General features: G+C 40.0%; 1 protein-coding gene across 17 annotated transcripts in view; it reads left to right on the top strand.

The window, feature by feature from the left end:
* Positions 1 to 20,681, top strand: part of RAD51B (RAD51 paralog B) — a 473,504-nt gene that overhangs the window by 227,301 nt on the left and 225,522 nt on the right. For all 17 annotated transcript variants that reach the window (XR_012662232.1, XR_012662233.1, XR_012662231.1 and 14 more), the window contains one exon: positions 13,878 to 13,971. Coding sequence is in view for 12 of the 17 variants with exons in the window: in XM_075103134.1 (XP_074959235.1) it covers positions 13,878 to 13,971 (94 nt within the window). In the remaining 5 variants the exon portion in view is untranslated. The remainder of the gene's footprint in view (positions 1 to 13,877; positions 13,972 to 20,681) is intronic.

Raw genomic sequence — 20,681 nt, 5'->3', positions numbered from 1 at the left:
ATAAAATTTAAAATGAGATCTTACCTTGTCAGGCTAGTTTCTACACTGAAGTGGATATCTAATGTTCTGGAGGAGGAGACAAGTCTAAGAAGCAGTTGGAATATAAGCAGTCCATTACATGATACTCAGTTCATACATGGAATTTTAAGGCTTGGTACAGCAGAGGAGGGTTATTTAAAAAAAAAAAGGTAACATTTTTTTGAGAAGCAATTTATTGTAAAACAAGCCATAGTCAGTTATCCTTAATTAGTCCCAAGGAGTAGCCAATGGCAAAAGAATTTTATTGAATTAGTATTGCTACTGGTGAAAATGCTTTTCTAGTTGATACATGTTTTGATGAGTGCAGGAAATCAGATGACATAACTAAAAGGGGTACACGCCATAACTGCCATTCTGCCTGCAAAAGCTGTACATCTCCACACCACACAGGGCATTTTGCAAATTAGCATCCATCTAAACATGGAAGAGTCTTTACTGAGATTTGATTATAATTGAGCAATTATCTTCGACCTGACACACACTCTGCTACCGCACCTTGCTTTGAAGTCCAAGCGTCTTGCTCTGAATTATTTTTATCTTTGTTTTAGGAACTCTACAAATACATCCCATTCTTCCCTGAGAAAGTCTCTGCTGGGCTGCTGTTGCACCTGCAGCCTGTCAATCCCAGCATGTAGCATACAGTAGCTCCTACCCTCCTGTCCCATGCCTAGATCTAATGATGCACTTCCAGCCTGACCTGAATCAGCTTATTCCTTTTTCGCTCCTGATTTCCCACAATGTTTGCTCATACACCTCAGTCCTATCCAGAAACACTTTTCTAATCTAGGCCTGGTTTCCCACGTGGTTGCCCACGTATCTCACTCCATACTGGAAGAAACTTCTCCAGTCATGGGGCTGCAGAAAGCCTACTGGCACAGATCTGTTCTTTTGACTAAAGCATCATTTGTTCCTCTTCAGTTTTTCTCCAAATTAAATTAATGAAATTAATTCCCAACATCACTGTCTTTGCAATTTATTACTGAACTCCACAGTGGAGGCTTGGTTGTGGTTTCTTGAGAAAGACTTTGGACAAAGCAGTTATGCTGGAGTCCAAGGAAAATGCATGATCCTGTGAATTTTAATAGCAAGTCTAGGAGATGATACAAAAAAACCCTGCTAGCTGCAGTGAACAGTTAATCTAGAGCTGCTGCAAAATTTCAGTTGGTTGTCCAGAAAACATTAGCTGTTTTCCTCTGCTGCCTGTATATGTAATTTGTAGGGTGTGCAGCAAATCTCAGAAGATTTGACCTAACTGTGTTCATTGGGTTAATTAGAATGAGTTGCAGAAATTATTTAGCTCTGCTAATTTTAATTCTTAAAGAGCAGATGCTTTCTAATTGTGCAATATCTGGAATCTTGTACCATTCCCAAGGTTTTCCTAAAGTTTAATATCACTGAAGGTGTCACAGCGTGTTTTTATTCACCTGACATCAACTCTCAACATTTCTGTAGTTGTAGTAACAGTTGTAAATATAATGGTGTACCTAAATAGCTGAATAAATAACTTTGCTTTTTTTAAAAATGTTTACAAATACTTACATAAAAACCGAGGTACTAGCAACAACGACCAGTAATGCTGGTAGACCCGATGTCATTTCCAGCAGAACCGGCGGAGCTATTCTCAGTGATCACCAACTTCCCAAACAAATTGATACCAAATTTTAAAAAGAAAAGCAGCACCTTTGGGTTTGAATTTATTTGCCTTTGCAGGAATTTCACTGTTATCAGTCTCTTAGTTCGATTTGTCTTAGTACTGGGAAAAGCTTTGCCAAGACAACCCTGTAGGACTGATCCTCCCTGCAACACAGAAGAGATAACATGCTTCTACAGTGCTGCCTTGTGCATATATTTAAGCAGTGGCCTTGAGGACTAGGTTGTTATCCCAGGAGGTGAGAAATTAGCTTGAGTATCATTTCATGGGTCTGTGATTTTGTTCGGACAATCCCAAATACTATTTTTCTGTATTAGGCAAGGCCAAAGGGGAATGTGTCATCCTGCAGTCTCAGCACAAAAATGATTCCTTGCATTTTTCTAAGTTCATTTTCCATCTTGAGTCCTAACTTTCAAAAACGTTTCTAATGATTCATATTTGCAAGGAAAGTACACACCAATTTAAGTGAGTTAGGTAGGTAAATAGAAATTTGTCATTTTAAAATGTGACATAACTGCCAATTTTATTGGGGAAATACTGACTAACTGTATTTCCTACTGAAAGGATTTAGAAGAAATTGGATACAGAGGCTCAGACAGTGCCACCGAAATTCCAGAGTATCTTGAGACACAAGATTATTTTTTTCCCCCCAAATATTGAAGAGAAGAAATTTGGCTGATGTATGTTCCCTTCCCTCTTCTTTACTCTGAGTGATATCAGATCAGACACGTTTGGAAAACAGTCATGCACACACATGTATATTTTGTTTTTTCTGTTTCATTATGGACTATTTATCTGTAACTCATAGATTTTTTTTTTTAAATGTGCTTTTGTGGAAGAAACACGATAATCTAACTGCTGGTAGCAAGGCTTCCTAAAATGCTATAGCAGTTTTCAAAAATCCCTAATAAAACTTCATAACGCAGTGCATCATCGTGCCTTTTTTATAGGTTGCTTTTAAATTTTTTTTTTTTATTTAGGAAAAATGTCTTCAGAATATCTTAGTTTATAAAAATGTATTGAACATTGTAAGTGGAAGGATGTTAAAGTTTAAAGCTCTTACTAACTCTGCAGGTTTAGTAGATAGACGAAATATACCCAAGCAATTTTCTTTTGCATAAAAATATTGCACTGTATTAAGGGTGTGCTGATATATTACATATCTCAAAAGCCAGATAGTAAAATTTTGACTTTCAGTCCAATCAGACTGGAAGATGTTGACTATTAAAGCAGTCACTGGTACAGCAGAAAAATGCTACCCAGCATTCAGACTGGTGCACTTAGCTGTACCTGGTTTGTCTTGTATGCTTGTTGCACTTTAAGGGAGGCCAAAGGTTTTGAAATATTATAAATATTTCTGGTAGAAATAGATTACTGGCTAAGTTCCCGGTTAGGCTGAAAAGGGTGCAGGTGCAATTCAGTATATGAAAATATCTAAAATGTAATGTTAATATATACCTACAGCTTGTAGTACTTATTATTCACAGCTGTTCATTCTCACTTGTTCTTTCATACATTTCTGAGCCCTGGGTCACAGGGAAGTGAGACTGATGGTGACCTGAGAGGCAGTTTGTTTCAGCAGCTGGGTGTTTTGCTTTCTGGATGATTTCTACTCTTTTTACAGCTGTTGTAGCTATAGAGGATGATAACTGAATTTTGTTCATGAGAACACTTTGAAATCACCAGGGGCATGGTGTTTACTAAACGGGCCTCGGTTGCACTAAATAATGCTGCCAGTGCCTAGTTGGTTCCTGCTTTCTTAATAGCCTTCTCATTCTGTAAGAATTATTGCTATACTGGTTTGATTGGCAGGCTTCTGTGCAATATCAGTTACTACCCTAATACTCTAACAGACCTGTTAAAATGCCTTGGGCAAATTGGAGGATGAAGGTATATATCCAAATTCCCCGTTACCCTGCACTCAAAACCTACTGACTGTTACATACACTGAAATAAAGTTACATAATTATCTAAGGATAGCTACTACAGATAAGTATAAAAATCCCATCTGTGTTTGAAATGTGTTCAGTGAAGGCAGCAGCTACCATAACACAGCAAGGAAAGAAAACTTCTCTAGCAAGCATTCTGTAAAGCATGCTGTGATCTCTAACATCACTGTAGGCTAGAAAAGATTTGCTCCACTTCTGTGATGCTGACAGAGCATGTGGAGTATAAAACAACGTAAGCTATGTGATGCTGTCTGGTGGTGGTGTTAGTAGTTGCCTGCCTGTAAAGGTTAAACGAATAGACAAGGAGGAGCAAATATTCCTGCAGTCCTCTCTCACCTGCCTAAGAAGTAAACAGAAAGGCTCCGGTGCTGCAGGGCAGGCGAGGAAGTATGGCTTGCAGGGGAATTGAACAGCGAAGTGTTGATGGGATTTCTAGCACATCCTAATGCTGCTTTCTGCTGCTTCCACAAGGCACCAAGGAGCAGTCTGAATTAACACCGCCCTTCCTCTAAAAATGTTGGCATAGGGTCGCGATGTGGGAAAAGGCGGAGCTAGGGAGAGTGTTTCAGAAACCGTTCAGCAGAGCTGTAAATTGCAGTAGTCCACTGAGCTGTACCAGTTTGCATCCAGGACCCAGCGAGTCTCCTGTGACCCACTGCCTTGAAGGAATTAACTGGAAAGAATCTGAGGAATTAATGTTATTAATGACTTTGAGATTGTATTATGCCTTAGTTGGTATACCTCTGCAGACCTGCATGTATATATTACTAGAAACAGTCTTTCTGATGGCCTTGTCAAAACATCAAAATCAGATAAAAATGCTGGTACACTAACTATCAGCTTGAAATAGGCCATGAGCCCTAAATAGGCCTTTGTTAGAAGTATTTCATTAGTTTAGTTTGGATTCCTATTTCAGGTGTTAGAAAAAAAAATACAGACAGATGTAGAAAAACTAAATAAAATAAATGCCAAATATAGAAAGAATTATAAATATATAATTTGCTGGTTAGATATTAGATTGTCCTGAGGTGTCCTGGAGTGCTTAGGTGAGTGTGAGCCCTTCCTGTTCTTGAAGTCAGGGTTTAGGAGTGGTAGTAAAGATTTGTGGTACCCCTAGTCAATCTGCTTAGTGTTTGAGTCTCTGTCTCTACAACAGTGGTAAGAATACATTTATTCCATCAGAAGGTAGTGAGATCTAATGTTACAGAATTTGTGTACGTTTGGGTAATTTTGAAGAGCTGGATGAAGCAGGGTAGGTGCATGGCAGAAGGTCTGAACTCAGCGAGTGAAAGGAAGCAGCCTTCAGTTTGCTTTCTGATCTGCTAATGAAAGCTAACGAGCACCAATAAGCTAAATGAGGTTTTTAACTGAGAAAAAAAGTAAGCATAAATTTTTACTTCCTTGCAGTCCTGTTAAGGAGTAGGAGACGCTTTTCTCAGCCTGGAGCACGCCGGAGCAGAACTCCAGTTCTGTACTACTTTGCGAATGTTCCAGACAACCTAGTTTCTTCCCCATCCTTCAGAAACAAAGAAATTAAACCAACCAAAAGCTCCATTGCTGAGAACACTTGTGCTAAGAGCGAACTGTGAATTCATAATTTTATTTTATTTATTCTTTTACAAGACAATTTGGCATTCATCAGAAAACTCCCTCTTAAGCGGTGGCGTTCGCTGCTTTGAGGGTGCAGAAGGTCTTGGCTGTAAAAGTTGCCTGTGGATTTCAGCAGTTTCCCATGAGGTACTCCGTGTTGGCTCAGCCGGTACCAGGCCTGCCTCTTACTGCAGTACATCGTCAGCTACACACAGGGGCAAGCCCAGTTCGGAAAGCTATCATTATGCAGAGGCTGCAGGGGAGGGTGGAGGAGAGGGAAGGTCTGCTGGATACCAACCTGGAGCTCTGGGCGGCTGGCAGGGTATGAAGGCGGGTGACAGTCCCTCCGGGGGGTTTTCTTACGCACGTGTCTGCAGACAGGTCTGGGCAGGCTGCTGGGTGTGAAGGCCTTCCAGGCACACAAACCTTGCTCGCCAGGCAGCTCAGCACGAGGGTGCTGCGGCATGGATTTTGAAGGTTATGTTTGTGTTGGCTGTGTTCCTTGTTCACAGAGGAGGAAAGGCTAAAGACCTCAGGCTATCGCTGGGTGGTAGCTATTTCAGCTTGAAGACGTGTAGCTGCCTGAGAGCAGCGTGCTTTTGTTTTGTTTTGTTTCTTTTTTTCTTCTGGTGGAAGTTTTTTTAATTCGTTGTGATTATTATTAAGCAGTTGGCAGAGATGTGAATAGACTCTTTACTTCTCCAGAAGGCTTATGGAATAGTATTGCATAACTTTGTACTTTTCCTATGTAAAGCAGAATAAACTGGATGTAAATACAGTGGCCAGTCTCTGAAAGATTCATTGGTTTTTTTCTGACTCCTATTTATACCTAGTGAAATCCGGTGACTATAAAATGACCTCTGCTGCTGTGAATTGCCTCACTGAGGGAGGAAAGAGAAGCTTGGGTAGAGATATCATGGCAAAACACGAGCTGGAAGTCCTGTCCTAGGAGCTCTAATAATGTTGCAGCTAGCAGCAATGTGTCCTGAACAGCAGGCCTCTAATATTTTAAAAGGTGCTTGTGAGCCTTCCAGAGAATTATTACTTTCTTGTTTCTATGCTGTTAGACTGTTTAATTGCCTTTTTTTTTTTTCCCCCCCCTAGATATGATGAAAATAGGCACAGATGAAAGTAGGTGCAGATGAAATTCCTCTGAGGCAAGGCCGACACTTGTTGCTAGATTGCTTGTGGGATTAGGAAGTGTTTCTCAGTAGATTTCCAGTGCTTTGTGTGTATATACCTGTTATTCAGAGAGTTACGCCAAATTCTTGTGACATTGGTTGAGAAGTGAATTGTAGCAGCTCTTGGCACAGAGGCTTCTTCTTCGCCTTCAGCCAGGGTAGCTGCTATGCCTTTGTGTCTGAAAACATCCATCTACTTCTCTTTAACGTGAGCATCACCACTACAGCCTATGCCTCTGCCATGTATAAACAAGATGTGCTTTTTCTTTCAGCTGATGTGGATTAGCAACAGTTGTTAAATGTGAGCACTACTCTATTGCTGATGCCTGCAGTGAAAGAGCTTTGTGCTTTCTTTGTTAGCTACAACCATTTTGGTACCATATGTAAAATTACTTTTCAGTATCTTTGTTAGTTAGGCCTTGATTAAGCACTAGAAGCGTTTAACTTTGAACATGGGAATTTCATTTATTATAAGGCTTTTTGCTTGAGATGGCTGGGCTCTAGAGCACTTGACCTTATTTTTGTTCTTCCCCACAGAACTCTGAGTTACTGGGGCCAGTGGCTGCTCAGCTTCTGAGTACGGGACACCTACTGGGTTCAGTACTGGGTGGCTGCGGTGATTTGCTTGGATTTGAGATGATAAACTGTTGAGTTTTCTCTTCTGTATTTGGTCTGTATGAGCCAAAATAGTTTACATTTTCTAAGAATGAAGATATGTGTATATATTTAATATCCTGTCAGAGTAACAGTTGTGATATAAATATGTTTGGTTGGGTCCTGGAGCCCAGAACTGTCTTGACTGTGCAGAGGCTTTCTGCTGGAGAAGCCTGCTCTCTTGCAAGGTGAGCACCTGCAGAGCATCACTGCAGTAGCCAGCTTTGAGGGCCCAGTAGCTGTGGGCACTTGAAATTCTCTCATTAAAAGTCTTGTTTTGTTAAGGAACTCTCAGTATTGTAGTTTAGACTTTTCCTTTTCCTGTCTGTAACTCCCTGATTTCACTGAAAATGCTCAGCTTTAAGGAAGTTTTCTTCCTTGTGAATGCTAGGTACAAGTCATGCTGAGGTCGTTGACAGCTTTTGACAGCTTTTGTGGCAGATGGATACTGATGTTGAAGAAAGTCTCCCTGAAGAAATAGGAGTTGAAGAAAAAGCTAATTCAGTGCGTAGCTTAGATGAAGATCACAAATAACCTATTACTATGACAGATGGTGGTAATTTAGGGTTCTTCCTTGAGCAGACTGATGCCAGTCTCGAGGAGCAGGGTCCCAAGGAGAAGGCTGCAGTTATCACAGCTGTTTGGAGCATGCTGCTTCACCCCAGTTTTCTCACTGTTCCCTTTTTCTGTTTCCAGGATTGCTGCCTGCCCCATCTGGCTTTGTGGTATTGCTTGGTGTGCTCTCCTTTTGCTAGTACCTCGACAATAGTCACCATTGTTTCGACCCGTTACTGAGCGCTTTAATGCCTCATTAAAAGCTCTGTTCTTCAGGGAAAGGGAGAGGTGCCTTCTCAGGGACCAGTATGAAGAATGGCTGGTGATCAGTAAAACTTCTTTTTCTTCTCCTCCAGGATGCTGAGTCAGCATCCCAGCCTACTGAGTGTCACTTGTGCTTGGTGCTCTCTAGTGACATTGCTTGAGTACAGTGAAAACCACAAAATACATGCACTAATAAGGGTGGAGTAATTTGGGATTATTGCAAGTGTCCTTCTGCTTGGTCTCCCAGCTGAATAGGAAGCCTTTAATAAGAGTTTTCCTAAGTAGTGTTGCATGTGAAATGGGGATTTCTGCTCCATTCTTTTAACAAACAGTCATTTCATAAGAGAGTGGCGCTTTTTTGCCTCTTGGTACATTCCAGAAGACTTTATACCTTTGTTGGTTACTGATTGATAGTTCTCTGCTGAACTCCCTTTAATTTTGCAATAAACTAACAAGGAGGCTGAGAGTTTACAGAAAATGACTTATTTATTCAACTGGTTTTACAAGGATGACAAAGCCAGATTTAGTAGTTTCAGTGTGGTCCTAGGAAGGGCAGGAGGAGTACTTGAAAAATCGTACTGTATAAATAACCAAACAAAAAATAGTTTGCTTATTCTTCTATGTAAAGCAGTCATATTTCAGTTCTTAGGCCAACTCTCTCCCAGGACCTGCAGGGGCTTTCCGCATATGCGGGAACTGTGTTATTCCCAACAAATGGGGGTATTGGGAGTTTAGGCACCTCAAATAAGTATTTTTACTTTTCTAATATGCTTCCAGAAAACTGGCATCTGCTGAAGTCACATCAGTGGAAAGATATTCTATTTTCACAACAACATGTAAAGATTTCCAGAGAATATAAACACCTCTGGAATATAAGACTTTTGAATTAGTCTTAGAAGTAGCAATGACCTGTCTAGAACACAAACACTGTTTTCCTTTTGCATTTCGTGTTTCCAGTTTTTTCTGTGTGTTAGCACCTATAAAAATTGGGGAAGAGATCAGAAGAGTAGGCATTTTTTAAGGTGTCTAAAATTAGGAGGTTGAAATTATGTTCCCACTGTCTCCTTGTGTTTATCTCCAGGTTTTCTAACTGTAAGAAAAAGGATTCTTCTTGCTGTTGTAACACTTCTGATGGTTAAACGGGTTATTTTAGAATTTAAGGTTGCTGTACTGAAATAAAAATCTTCATAAGATTGGGAAATTGTGTGGTCAGTCAATTGTGTGGTATTTTAAGTAGTAGACTTTTTCCCAGAAATGATTTTGAAATTTGAATCTGAGTGAATTTCTACACTGTTTGTAATTCTGTTGGAACTGGAAGGGCGAGGACTCTAAATTTTCACTTGTTAAAAGGCTAGCTTAACCAGTTGCAAGTGAATAGGCTGAAAGGTTAAAGGCAATGGTTCATTGAACTCTACAGGAGACTGGATGGGGCAAGGTTCCAGTGTTCCTGAGCTGTCTAGCTGACCTTTTTGCCTTTTTTTCCTCTTCCGTTAGCAGTGGAGAATGTTTTCCATTCATGCACAGTCACTGGCTGAAGAAGCCCTACGCTCTTTGGTCATCACAAGGTAGAAACAGAAAGCAACACCACAACCTCCTTTCCTGCTGCGCATGTCAGGACACAGTCGTGTGTGAAGAGGTTTAATGTTTTTTCTCAGTCTTTGTGCCTTAGTGGTAATGAAAGTACCTCTGGTAATGAAAATATTTTTTTACAGTAGTTGGTGGTGGAAATAGGAGCTCCTCTTAAAATACTGGGTATTTTATAAAATATGATGTATTTTAAAAGACTCTGTATTTTAAAATTATAACATTAAAATATCGGGTAGCAACATTCTCACTGTTGAGTGTTCTGCTGGAAGATAATAAACTCATGATCGGCATTGAACCTTTTAAGTGGAAGCTGTTCTTGGCTGGTAATGATGTCCAGTATCTGACAAAAAGAAACACAGCAGAGGCAACTTTTCCTTACCTACTTAGACTGAGGAGTTGGCAGGTCTCCTATACAGGGTAAATCTAATCTGTACTTCAATGGCAAATCTCCAATGAAAAGTTGAGGAAGTGCTATTGCTAATTCAGTGCAAGACACTCTTTCTAATAAGTCTGCTTGGACTTGTGACCCCAGCCTGTTTCCAGGCGCTGTTTAGCAGCGAGAGGTGGTTTCTTTCAAGTGTGGTGCTTAGCAGGCTAAAGGGAGATGCTCTAACCTTCTTCATAATGTTGGTCATTTGTAACATATGGGATTATTAAGATCAGAACTAGCATTATATTCTGTGCACACATGTATGAATCAACGTGTGAGACTCGGCTGATTCTGTCCATGCACACATGTGATTACTCACCAGAAAGCCACACAGCTGTTTCACTCTGTACCGCCTTTGTCTACCTGTATATTCTCCCCAAATCACACTCAGGCTTAACTGTTCTCTCAGATGCCTATTTGCTACTCTCCGAATACGTTGAACAATTTCAAAGGACAGCAGAATCGAGTGTGAGCATGTTTTTTGGGCTGGTGAAGGAGACTTTGGGGAGAATGTAATATGTTCTTCAGACGCAACGCTGGAATCGAGTGGTATCAATGTTCAGGGCTTCAAGCTGAATGTCTGTAGGATTGGGGACTGCTAAAGACATAGGGTCTTGTTTGAATGGCACTATTCACTCCCAAACTATTTGTGACCAAAGTTTTACTCTGGGAAAAACAGAAGAAATCTTAGCACTTTCCAATAAGGGCATGTGATTGAAGTTTTGAAGACAGATGTATGTATTCAAAGAAGTTCTCTAAATCTGAGTGCCTTCACTTTTTTTTTCGGAATTGGAACGGAGTAAGAGTGAGCTTTTTTCCTTTTATTAGCAGCCCATAGCTTGTTTGAGCCAGTGAGAGTTGGAGCATTGTGCACACCTGCAGAGTGAGGTTCAAACTGTGTTATGGTAAGTGCATAAAGATGAATATTAGTTGCTTAATAATAGGACTACCTATACCAAGTGGAGGAGTTTTGCAGTAAGCGAATCTGCGGAAGTATGACAGGGATTTTTATGTCAAATTTAGTGCTTAGCTAGCAGCCTCTTGGCTTATACTTATGGGAGAACCGAATCTCTGTGCTGGCTCTGCGGGCTTGCAGAAATGAAGAATAATTTTCAGTTAATTCCAAAATAAGCATTCTGTACATGCATATGGTTTCATCTCAGAGGAAGTGTGCTTATTCAAGATAGTATTTAAACATGCATTTAAGCAAATGTTTAACTATCAGTGAAGTCATGGAACCAAGAATACACTTAATTCCCATCCTCAGAGCAAGCCAGAGAGGAACACTTAACCTGAGAAGGGCTCTGTGTTTTTAAACTGACTTTTTAAACAGTGTAGCAGGGGTCTGGAATGTTGTTCGTACTGAATAGTTATTGAAGGACATATCAGAAATGGAAAGCTTAAGTTCAGAGGTGTAGCTTGAGTTAAACATAAAGGGCGAAGATGATTTACAGTCCACAGGGAACAGTGCTGTGGAGTTCCTGGTTAAAAAGGAGGCCAAAAAAGCTGAAAGACAAAAAAAAAAAAAAAAAAAAAAAAGGCATTTGCATTATTCTTGTTCATTTTTTTTTTCTTCAATTTTTGAAGCCTTTAAAGTTAGTTTCCCTTGAAGGAGAGCCGCATGAAATATAGTGTGCTTAGGTCTTTTTTTTTTTTAATTCAAAAAAGATCCTTAAGCGTGGTAGCTTTTCTTTAAAATGTGGTGTATAAATAATAAAATATGTGATGGCACAGTACAAAGATTATCTTGGCACAGGTCTGGGATGACTGCATTGCTTACAGAGCATTTGATGCTTGTGAATAATGCGATCATTACACAAGTGTGCCACTGAAATCTTCCTACCCCATGAGTACATGTGCGTGTATAAGTTTGTTAGTGTGTTTTGTTTCAGCACGTTTTCTAGTACCATATCAAGGAAAAGCTTCAGTGTTATGGCATATTGTTGGTGTATCTTATGCCTGGTTGCCAGAAGAGCCTCAATAGGCGAGTGAGGCTGTGGGTTTTGGGCACAATGAAAACAATGGGAAAACACGGTTGCATCCTGTACCTTACCCTTCCTGACTCTTGGCTGCCCGCTCCTTTCTTTTGCCTTGAACCAGTTTTGGTGCTCATCCTATCACAAGGATGAACTCACTCACTAAAATGGAAGTCAAGTGCCCTGCCAAGAAGAAAGGAAAAAATGACTTTATTTTTCTTTGTTTATTAAATTGAATCTTACCTTCTAATCTGATGAACAGGACAGCCAGCAGTGGCTACAAGGGATGTGTGTGCCAGGCCCTTTCCTGTCTGCTTTCGGGTGTGTGGGTGCACGCAGCAGCTCTGGGGCAAACAGCAGAGGGATGTGATGCGGTTTTTGTGTGTTTGCTGTTGACAGTATTGCAAGTTGTACCTTAAGAACTTTAGCCTAGGTGTAAGACCAATCAAGGCCATTATCTACCATGTCTGTGCTCACTGCAGTGGTCATAAATGTCCAGTCCCAAAAGGTGCAAACTTTGGTTAAGCTGGGCAGGGTGGTGTTAGCCAGTATGTCCAGAGCTTGCAGTCAGTAGCAGAAGAGCATAGAGGGCATCACTATGGGGCTTTGAAGGTCTTGAACTCCTGTTGAGTAGATGAAGATTTGACTTAAAAACTTTTCAATTTAGTCCTGTTGATACAGTCCGCACAGTGCTCAGGCACCACCGTGCCTGTTTACAGCCACAGAGGTGGGTGGGCAGGCATGAACAGGGAGAAAGAGTTTGTAGTCTTGGTAGGAGTTGCAGACTCCATCACATTGTTGGTAGCTCGCATCATGGTGCCTGAAGAAGACACAATGCCCTGCAGCACCTGGGACTCTGATACAGCTTCTGCAGGATCTTGAAATAGAAAAAGAAAATGGAGAGTGTGACATATTATACTACTGAAAGTGTTAGAAAGCAGGAGGAAGCCATGACCAGAGAGAGGGAGGAGCAGTGGCAGAAAGAGCAGAGAAATTCCTCTTCCTTTTAGCAATGGCAAGCTGTTAATTTATTCCAGTAGCATCATGAAACCGCATTCACAGAGTACTGGGTAGGATTCCTTTCTCCTTTCTGTGTCAAATACAGCTGAAGACAGGCCATTAATTTCGAAGAGGTTTTTTTGGAGTGGAATCTGTTCTCTGTGCAAGCAGAATGATCATTTTGGTTCTTTAAAAAAAAAAAAAAAGTAATTTCTGAAGTTTTGGTCAGTCTGTGGAGACCAGTTGTAATTGAGGAAACTGCAGCTGTTTAGAGATCCAGAGCATTAGGAGATAATTGTGTTTATACCTATGTTGTTCTTTCTATGGTGTTCACAGTGTTTGCCTTAATGCTTTCTGTTATCAGGAAAAAGTGCATGTTCAAAGGTGCAAGAAACTGTTCATCTCTTGCAAGCAAGACCATTGCTCATGCTGTTGGAGGAGAGCACTCTATGGGTACTGTTATTTATCAGAATCTTGTGACCCTAAAAAATACTGAAAAATCCTCTGTGTAGAGAGAGGACTGTGAAATGTAGTAGTCTTGTGCTTCAGATCAGTGGGGATGTATCCCTATAGCACCTTTCTCCGTGGCACTGTGTTTCAGCCAGAAGAAGGAAGTGTATAAGTTGTGTGGAAATTAGTAGGAAAATAGTTTTCCTATTTGCCTATGAAGAAAATTATGCTTTTTGTAAGGAGCATCAAATTGTTCACTGAAGAATGAGGCTCTTCAGAGCAGTAGTTTCGTTTTAAGTGGCTGTATGTATCAACACACTGTTGTTTAGTATTTAATCTTTTTAACAATATCTCTTTTCCTGCACTTTTTGCAATTATCTCTTTCAGTTTCTGCAGGTAGTTCAAAATTTTTTGAGTGTTGAATTTGCTGAAGGTCAGAGTGGAGGGTTGCCTGGATGCTGTGACTGGAGGATTCCAGTCCTTGCTTGGGCTGCTCTCTGCCTTCCAGTAGCTATAAAAATTCATTTCCCGTCCCCCTCTCCCTGTCTGCAGGTTATCTTGACGAATCAGATTACCACAATGTTGAGCAATGGCCTTTCGATCCAGGCAGACCTGGTGTCTCCAGCTGATTTGTCCCTGTCTGAAGGTAAGAGATCCCTTCTATTAGAACTGAAACTCTACACTGACACAAATCTACATTGTAACTTGCAGTCTTCTGTTGATATACCGGGGTCTGTGAGAGCCAAGTTATCAAGTCTAACATAAAACAGTCTGGTGACAAAATTATGTTTCAGTTTCTCTGGAAATCCATTTATAATTAAAAAGAAAGTAAGTGTATTAACTAAAAGGATCTGACACTTTCTAAGGGCTGGGAATGAATTTCAAGCTGTGTCAGTTCTATAACATTTTCCTCAGCATTGTACTTTCATTCACATGCATTTAGAGCGTTGTTTTCTCAGTCTTCTGAAGCTGCTGCTAGAGTTAATACACAGGTTAGGCTACGATTTGATCTTATCTAATGGTTATCAGTGATTCCAAAGAGAAACAGCTGATTGCAAATGAAGGAGAGCAGATACTCAGTCCTGTCCCCTGCATTATGCTTGTCTGATTTTCAAGTACGGTGCCTCAAACTGCAGCTCTCAATATTGTGTGAATGTAATATGAAGTTTTGTGTGATGCCATATACTACTTTACATCTTCATGTTTCTTTTTTTCCTGCACAGAATTACAGATAAGCACACATTTTTGGGTAATAGTGAGGACTTATTGTGCTAAGAAGAAAAGATAATTCTGAATCAAGGTTTGCAAAGTAATATAATAATTTCAGCTTTCCCCACTTGCAAAAAATAGTCAGAGTACCCTCACTCAGGGACAGATGCAGAGAAGTTTGCTATTTAGAGTTCAGTTCATGCATAGACCCAAATGTATGATGTGAAGTAATGCTCATCTTTCCTGCAAAGGCATGATAATTGTATGTAGACTTCCTACTTTTTATAATATGGGTATTTCCCCTCTTTCTCTCCTTGTTGGACTTTCTGGTGGTCCTGGTCAGCTTATCTTTGTTCTAGTTGATCACGAGCAGCCCTCTCAAGCTTGTCTGATTTAACACAAGAACAGCTTGGTGGCAAAAACAACTAAGCAGTGGTTAAAATTGACATTACTTCTGCAACTCATTTCAGTGGACAGGAGAAAGAGGTGGAAGATAGATTAAACAGAATGTCGAAGAGTAGCAAAGAACTTCAGTGTAGTGTCTTAGCACTGATTGATGTGTTTACTTCATAATTTTGTCAATAGGACCTTGGGAAAGCATGGCCCATTAAATCATTTTGGAATTGTGCTTGTGGCTTTTGTTGGTTCGATCCATTGCCAAAGTACCTCTAAAGTTCATTGCTTGAATATTGCTCCCTACCTCTGCCAGAAAGAGCTGAAATTTGGTAACTAAATTCCGAAGAGGAAGGCATCATTTTTCATCTTTAGGATTTCCTCTTGGAATAAAGTTGTTGCACATTGTCTCATTAAATGCTCCTGATCGCAGTACTTGTGCTTTTCTTTGTCCTTTGGAATTGCTCTGTATTAGCTTCCACTGGAGAGAAAGGCATGGCTGACGCTGAAGTAGAAGTAATAACAAAATATCTTAGTAGAACATATTTTGTTCTTGTGGTTAACAGCATGGAATAGTTCTTTCTGAATTTTCCTACAAATATGAAAGATTCTCAGTTCTGTGTATGCACCATAGTTCAATAGTATTCTGAAATCAGGACCATGAAGAGATGGCATGATGACTTTTGTAGCAGTTACAGCTTATTAATGAAGCTATCATGCTGTGTCTAAACTCTCTACCGCCATTATTTTTCTCCTTTTAACCCAAGAATGAGTTAAAATGTGTTGGTGCTCTGTGTGCATGTGTTGTTTTCCTTTGTTTCTCTCATTCCTTGTTCTTAATTAAGGGTCTAAAGTGGTAAAATATGCCAGCATGGCACTTGATGAAAACAGAAACCTTTGTTTAGCCTCAGAACAAGAATAGCACAGACAGCAGCAGTGCAGGCTCCTTCAGTAATTCAAGTTTTATGAAGGGATGCGGGGGTGATAGATTTCTCTCCTTCCCTCTTCTGTCAACTAACATTTACATGCTGTGTTGTGTAATGGGACAATACAGTGGATCTCCATACTACGTGGTTTTCTCCTTCTCTCTCACTTATCCATAATATGGCTGCTTCTGGATTTCCAGTTTGCTTCAGTTTTAACCCGTGCTGTCTACCTGTGAGGAAAAAGTGGAATTTCAAGCCCATTCAGCATCTGATTTTCCTGTTTATCTTGCCACCAAAAGATACGGATGTGGCCAGTGTTTTTTCCTTTGTTAACATCGAGGTGTTGACCTGTCCTGAGAAAGTCCCCCCTAATTTATTTCCTGTTAGCTATTGAACAGCCTGAAAGTAGCAATACTTTAATCTGACAATCTTGGGTACTTTAAGAATCCTTAATGAATTAGTCTTCCAGGATTACTGTGATACTCATAATACTTATTGCTATTTTAAAACTGTAGAATTTGCAGGAAAGAGTAGTTAGGTGAGTAGCCCAAGTGCACAAAGTGGATATGTTGCAGAGGCAGGAATAGAGGCCAGATCCATGACTGGGTTCTTACCTCATTCTTCCTTTTCACTCATCACCATCTAAAGCTGAATTTGAACCAGTGACCTAGATGTGAAAGGACCCATGACACATTATTGGTCGTGTAAGCAACTCAGACCCCTTGGTTTGTATATGTCTAATATGTTGTTTTAATCCTATCTGAAATCAGTCATGTCGCTGTAAATGGTTTGCTAAAAGGGTAATCTTTATTTCAGGCAGAAATGAAAATTTCAAACTGAATGTGTTATTAGAAAGAAATGGAATGTTACAGTGGCTTTTATTTTTGCTTCTGATTGTGCTTTAGAAAGGAATTGCTTGGGTTATGTGTTAGATTAGGCAGAAACCAAGGAAGCTGTTCATCTGATGTGTGACAGAAAGTTAATCTGATGAACAAGCTGAAAGGGTATTGTCAAGCTGTTTCAGGCTCAGAGCTTGTCTTCTGTAAAATTGTAATCTAGTGCATGAAAACTTGTGTCCTAAAAATGTTAGATTTTCATGAGAACATTAAAGGCTTTATAAAAGCAGCGCTGACTGTAAAATCCCACCACTTACGTAGCAACATAAGAACTGTTGAAATGTGTTTGTTGGTGGTACTTGAGGAAATGGTTATGTCCAGCTAAATTCCCAGAGCTATGCATGCTTCTGCTTCAAGACAGAAAACAAAATGCTTAGTTTGTTACAAATTTAAGTGCTGAATAAAATGCAGAAGTTTCTGTACCTGTGGGCTGAGTCCTTGGATTCATTTGGGCTTTACATACTTGCCAGATTATCATTTGAAAGAGTTCAGTGAGACTAATAGCAGCTCTAAAATTCTAAGGCATGTAAGGCTGTCACTTCTTCCCTAGGGAGCAAAGTCAGTTTTTATGCGTAGCCATGCCATTCTTATGTAGTCTTCTTGCAAACCCTGTCATTGTAGGAGACAGACAGGAGCATGTTGTGAATACTGCTATTTCGTGTTCATCCTTGCTTTATGAAATAGCCTCTGTTTAGCTCTTCCAGTCAAAAGCAACTTTGAGAAGCCTTAAAGTTATTTTAGATTGCAGAGATGGTCAGATGAGCCCAGGACTATCACTAGGCTTCAAAATGTGGAAAATGTGTAAAGCTTTATTAATTAAACATGCAAAAAGTGGGCCTTAACCCAATTAAAATAATTTTTTTCATAAATTAAAAAAAAATGGATTTAAGCTGCATTAGGCTAAGCAAACAGTAGAAATGGAATGCAAATGTCCACAACAAAATATTTTGTATGGCTGTTAATTGATGTTTTTAAACAAGTTATCTGTGGCTGTGACTGTACTATTTTTGTTATTTTTGCAAAGTTCACGACTGGATTTTACCTAATGTAGAGGGTTGTTAGAAATTAATTCTAAGCCTGTGTGTTTGAGCACTAACTGGGTGGTGAAATTTGTGTTTCATTTGTGTGCTGCAAAGAGATAGGACAGTATGACCCACTTGAGGTCCCTTCTAGTCCACCAGTGCCTATCCTATTAATACATCTGCCAGCTGCAAGCTCAAACTTCCTCGCGCAGACATCAAAGCCAAACCCCATCTTTCTTGGAAAAAGGTCGGGGGCGTGTTGGTATGAACAAGAACAGCATCCCTTTTCCAGTGTGCATAAAAAGCATTGGGCAAAAAAAGGCAATGCTGTCTTGGGCTCTTCAGTCTCAGCTAGCACTTTCAAATATTTGTTTGAAAAAGTCAGAATTATTTCATGTTTAAAATTGTCTGTAAACTTGCTCTAGCTCTGGGGAGGCCAGCGTTTAATCTTCTGCCATTTGTGTTCATCAAGTGGTTTGTCATAGCATTGTATATTTTTAGTGCACGGTGTGAGCAATGAGTTTAGTCGGACCTTTTCATCTTTGTTGCTGTGATCTTGAATTCTTTTAAGCTGTTGAGCAGAAGTAGGCTTTCATGTTCTGGAGACTGGAGAAAACTAAGCTACCATAATATACCCTGCCCACAGGATTTTCCCACTTTAGTTTAGGGGCAGAAGATTTGAAGTTGGAATCTTTGGCTTCTCTTCTTTGTTTTGCCCTTGGTTTCCTGTCAGATTGTGGTTAAATAATTTTATTCTTCAAGCCTCGGTTTACCATTTTTTAATATGGGGATATATTTCTATTTTAGAACTTTTTTTCTTTCTTAATATTTCAGGATATTCCTATGGGGAAAATAATTAGTTGACCTGCTCTTCACCCCAGAGTAAGACCAGTTCTGTAGTTTATTGCTTCTCTCCCTTCAAATCCATTTTTTCAATCCTGGTGCCGAATGGAGAGAAAACACTGAAGGAATTGTCAAGACAACTGAGGGGCCCCAGAGGTCAGAGGCTGTTGGTTGGTTTTGGTTTGTTTATTTATTGATTTATGTATACACTTATGCTTAAGGTTGGACCTGCAGGTGACTTAATAAAAATAAAAAAGAATATTCTGTGAGAACACCAACATACCTGTTTTGCAGGAACTGTGAACTTATGAATGAAGCAGCTGTTAAACAAGTTTCTCAAACATTTCCTCCTTGTAGTTTTAAAGCTAATGCAGAATAATGCATGTCCTAATTAAGTGCTCTAGCATGATATAAATTTAAATACGTTAGAAAGTATCATAATACTTTTACATGTTTTAGGCCTTTAGTGTTTTAGCTTAATGTTCTGTAAACCTGTTGCAGGCTGGTTTACACAATTGTGCTTGAAAGAGGAGATAGTTTGTCTTGGATCATTGAAATCATTGAAATCATTGAAATGGTGGTGCTAGTTAATTATAATAGTTTTTTAAATAGGACAATTCATGAAGTAATATCCTATCTTTTTAATATGAATCCACTCTAACCTTCTGAGACCCAAATATTTGTCAATAGTTACTAAAACCCTTTCTTAATTACCATTATGGAATAATCTGTATGGAGATTACTAGGCCTGTTTATGAAACTCAAGAACTATGTGGCATGGTGTGAGAAAGATCTTTTGACTGTGACTGCTTATGTAGACCCTGTGAAGATAAGTGAATTTTAGATGTGCAAAAGGGCACTGAGTACAAATAACGCTAGTGGTATTGCCGGGTTATTTGGAAGGTGAATTCCAACAATTAGTCCATGTCTATGCATACTGAAGAGTAAATTTCCCAGCTGAGACTGGTGTGCAGGAGTGAACCCTGAAGACTGAAACACATCACTGAAGAGCTACTGGAGTTCTTTTCTTGTTTTATGGCTTAACAAGATAGCGAGGTGCTACAATTATATCTTTTGCTCTCTACAGTCATGACGGTTCAGGGAAGCGTAGTGAGATTTGTGCCTGTTTTTAGTTTGGTATGAATTGCCACTTCTTACTTGATGGTTTGGTTGCAGGCCCAAGGCCAACTACCCTCCCATCATGGGATAGGAGATCTCAGTGAGTCCATCAGCCACAGGATTGTGCCTCCGTGTCTGAGCCCTGGGTATCTCTGAGTTTAGTGTAGGAGTTGATAGAGTTACTCAAATCATTGGCTCCCATTCACGTGAGCTGTAGTGGAACAGCTGGAGTTGTTTCTTTCCAATTCTTTATTTTGCCACTGGACTTCATGTCTCAGCTGTCTTTTAAGAAACTACCCCAGCATAGACCCTGTAATCCCCCTCCCCAGCCAGCAGTGCTGTGGGAAGCCTTCTGTTCCTTCAGTCTGTTCTGTCTTTGAGTTACTTCTAAAGCTTCAGACCCTTCGTCAAAAAGATTGTTAGGCCCACATACACTGAAAAGTGAGGAAGGCTGTTGTCTTCCTTAACCTGCTAGAAGTCAGAACAGTATGTAGCACATCCGCTTCAGGATAGGTAAGCAGTCGGCACAAAAAAAAAAAAAACAGGAGGGACCTTGATAAAACTCATTAATACATGTTGGAGGCAAAAATGAGCCTCCTCAAAATAGGATTTTGTTCTTGTGCTTGCACTGTGTTCATGTTTCTGGTAACTCTGTGCGCCTAGCAGTAGTGGAGTTTACACCCCAACGCTTCGGTGGGAGGAAAAAAGCCCTTCTGGCTGTTGAGAATGCTTGAAGGAAGTGCACCATTGTTACAGGTCCTGCCATTAGGGGAAATGATATTGCGATCGTTTCTGCGTGACACAGGGTTGTGGTGGTGTATGGAGCAGTTAAATGTCATTATAACAGTGGTCATGTCAGTCTGTACTAATTTTGATGCTATATTTCAACAAGAGGGAAGTAGTGACATAATAACATCCAGCCAAATTTTAACGGCTTTTTAATCAAAA

Source organism: Phalacrocorax aristotelis, chromosome 9 (assembly GCF_949628215.1).
Source record: "Phalacrocorax aristotelis chromosome 9, bGulAri2.1, whole genome shotgun sequence".
Classification (NCBI taxonomy): Eukaryota; Metazoa; Chordata; class Aves; order Suliformes; family Phalacrocoracidae; genus Phalacrocorax; species Phalacrocorax aristotelis.
This window is presented reverse-complemented; position numbering and strand designations above follow the sequence as displayed.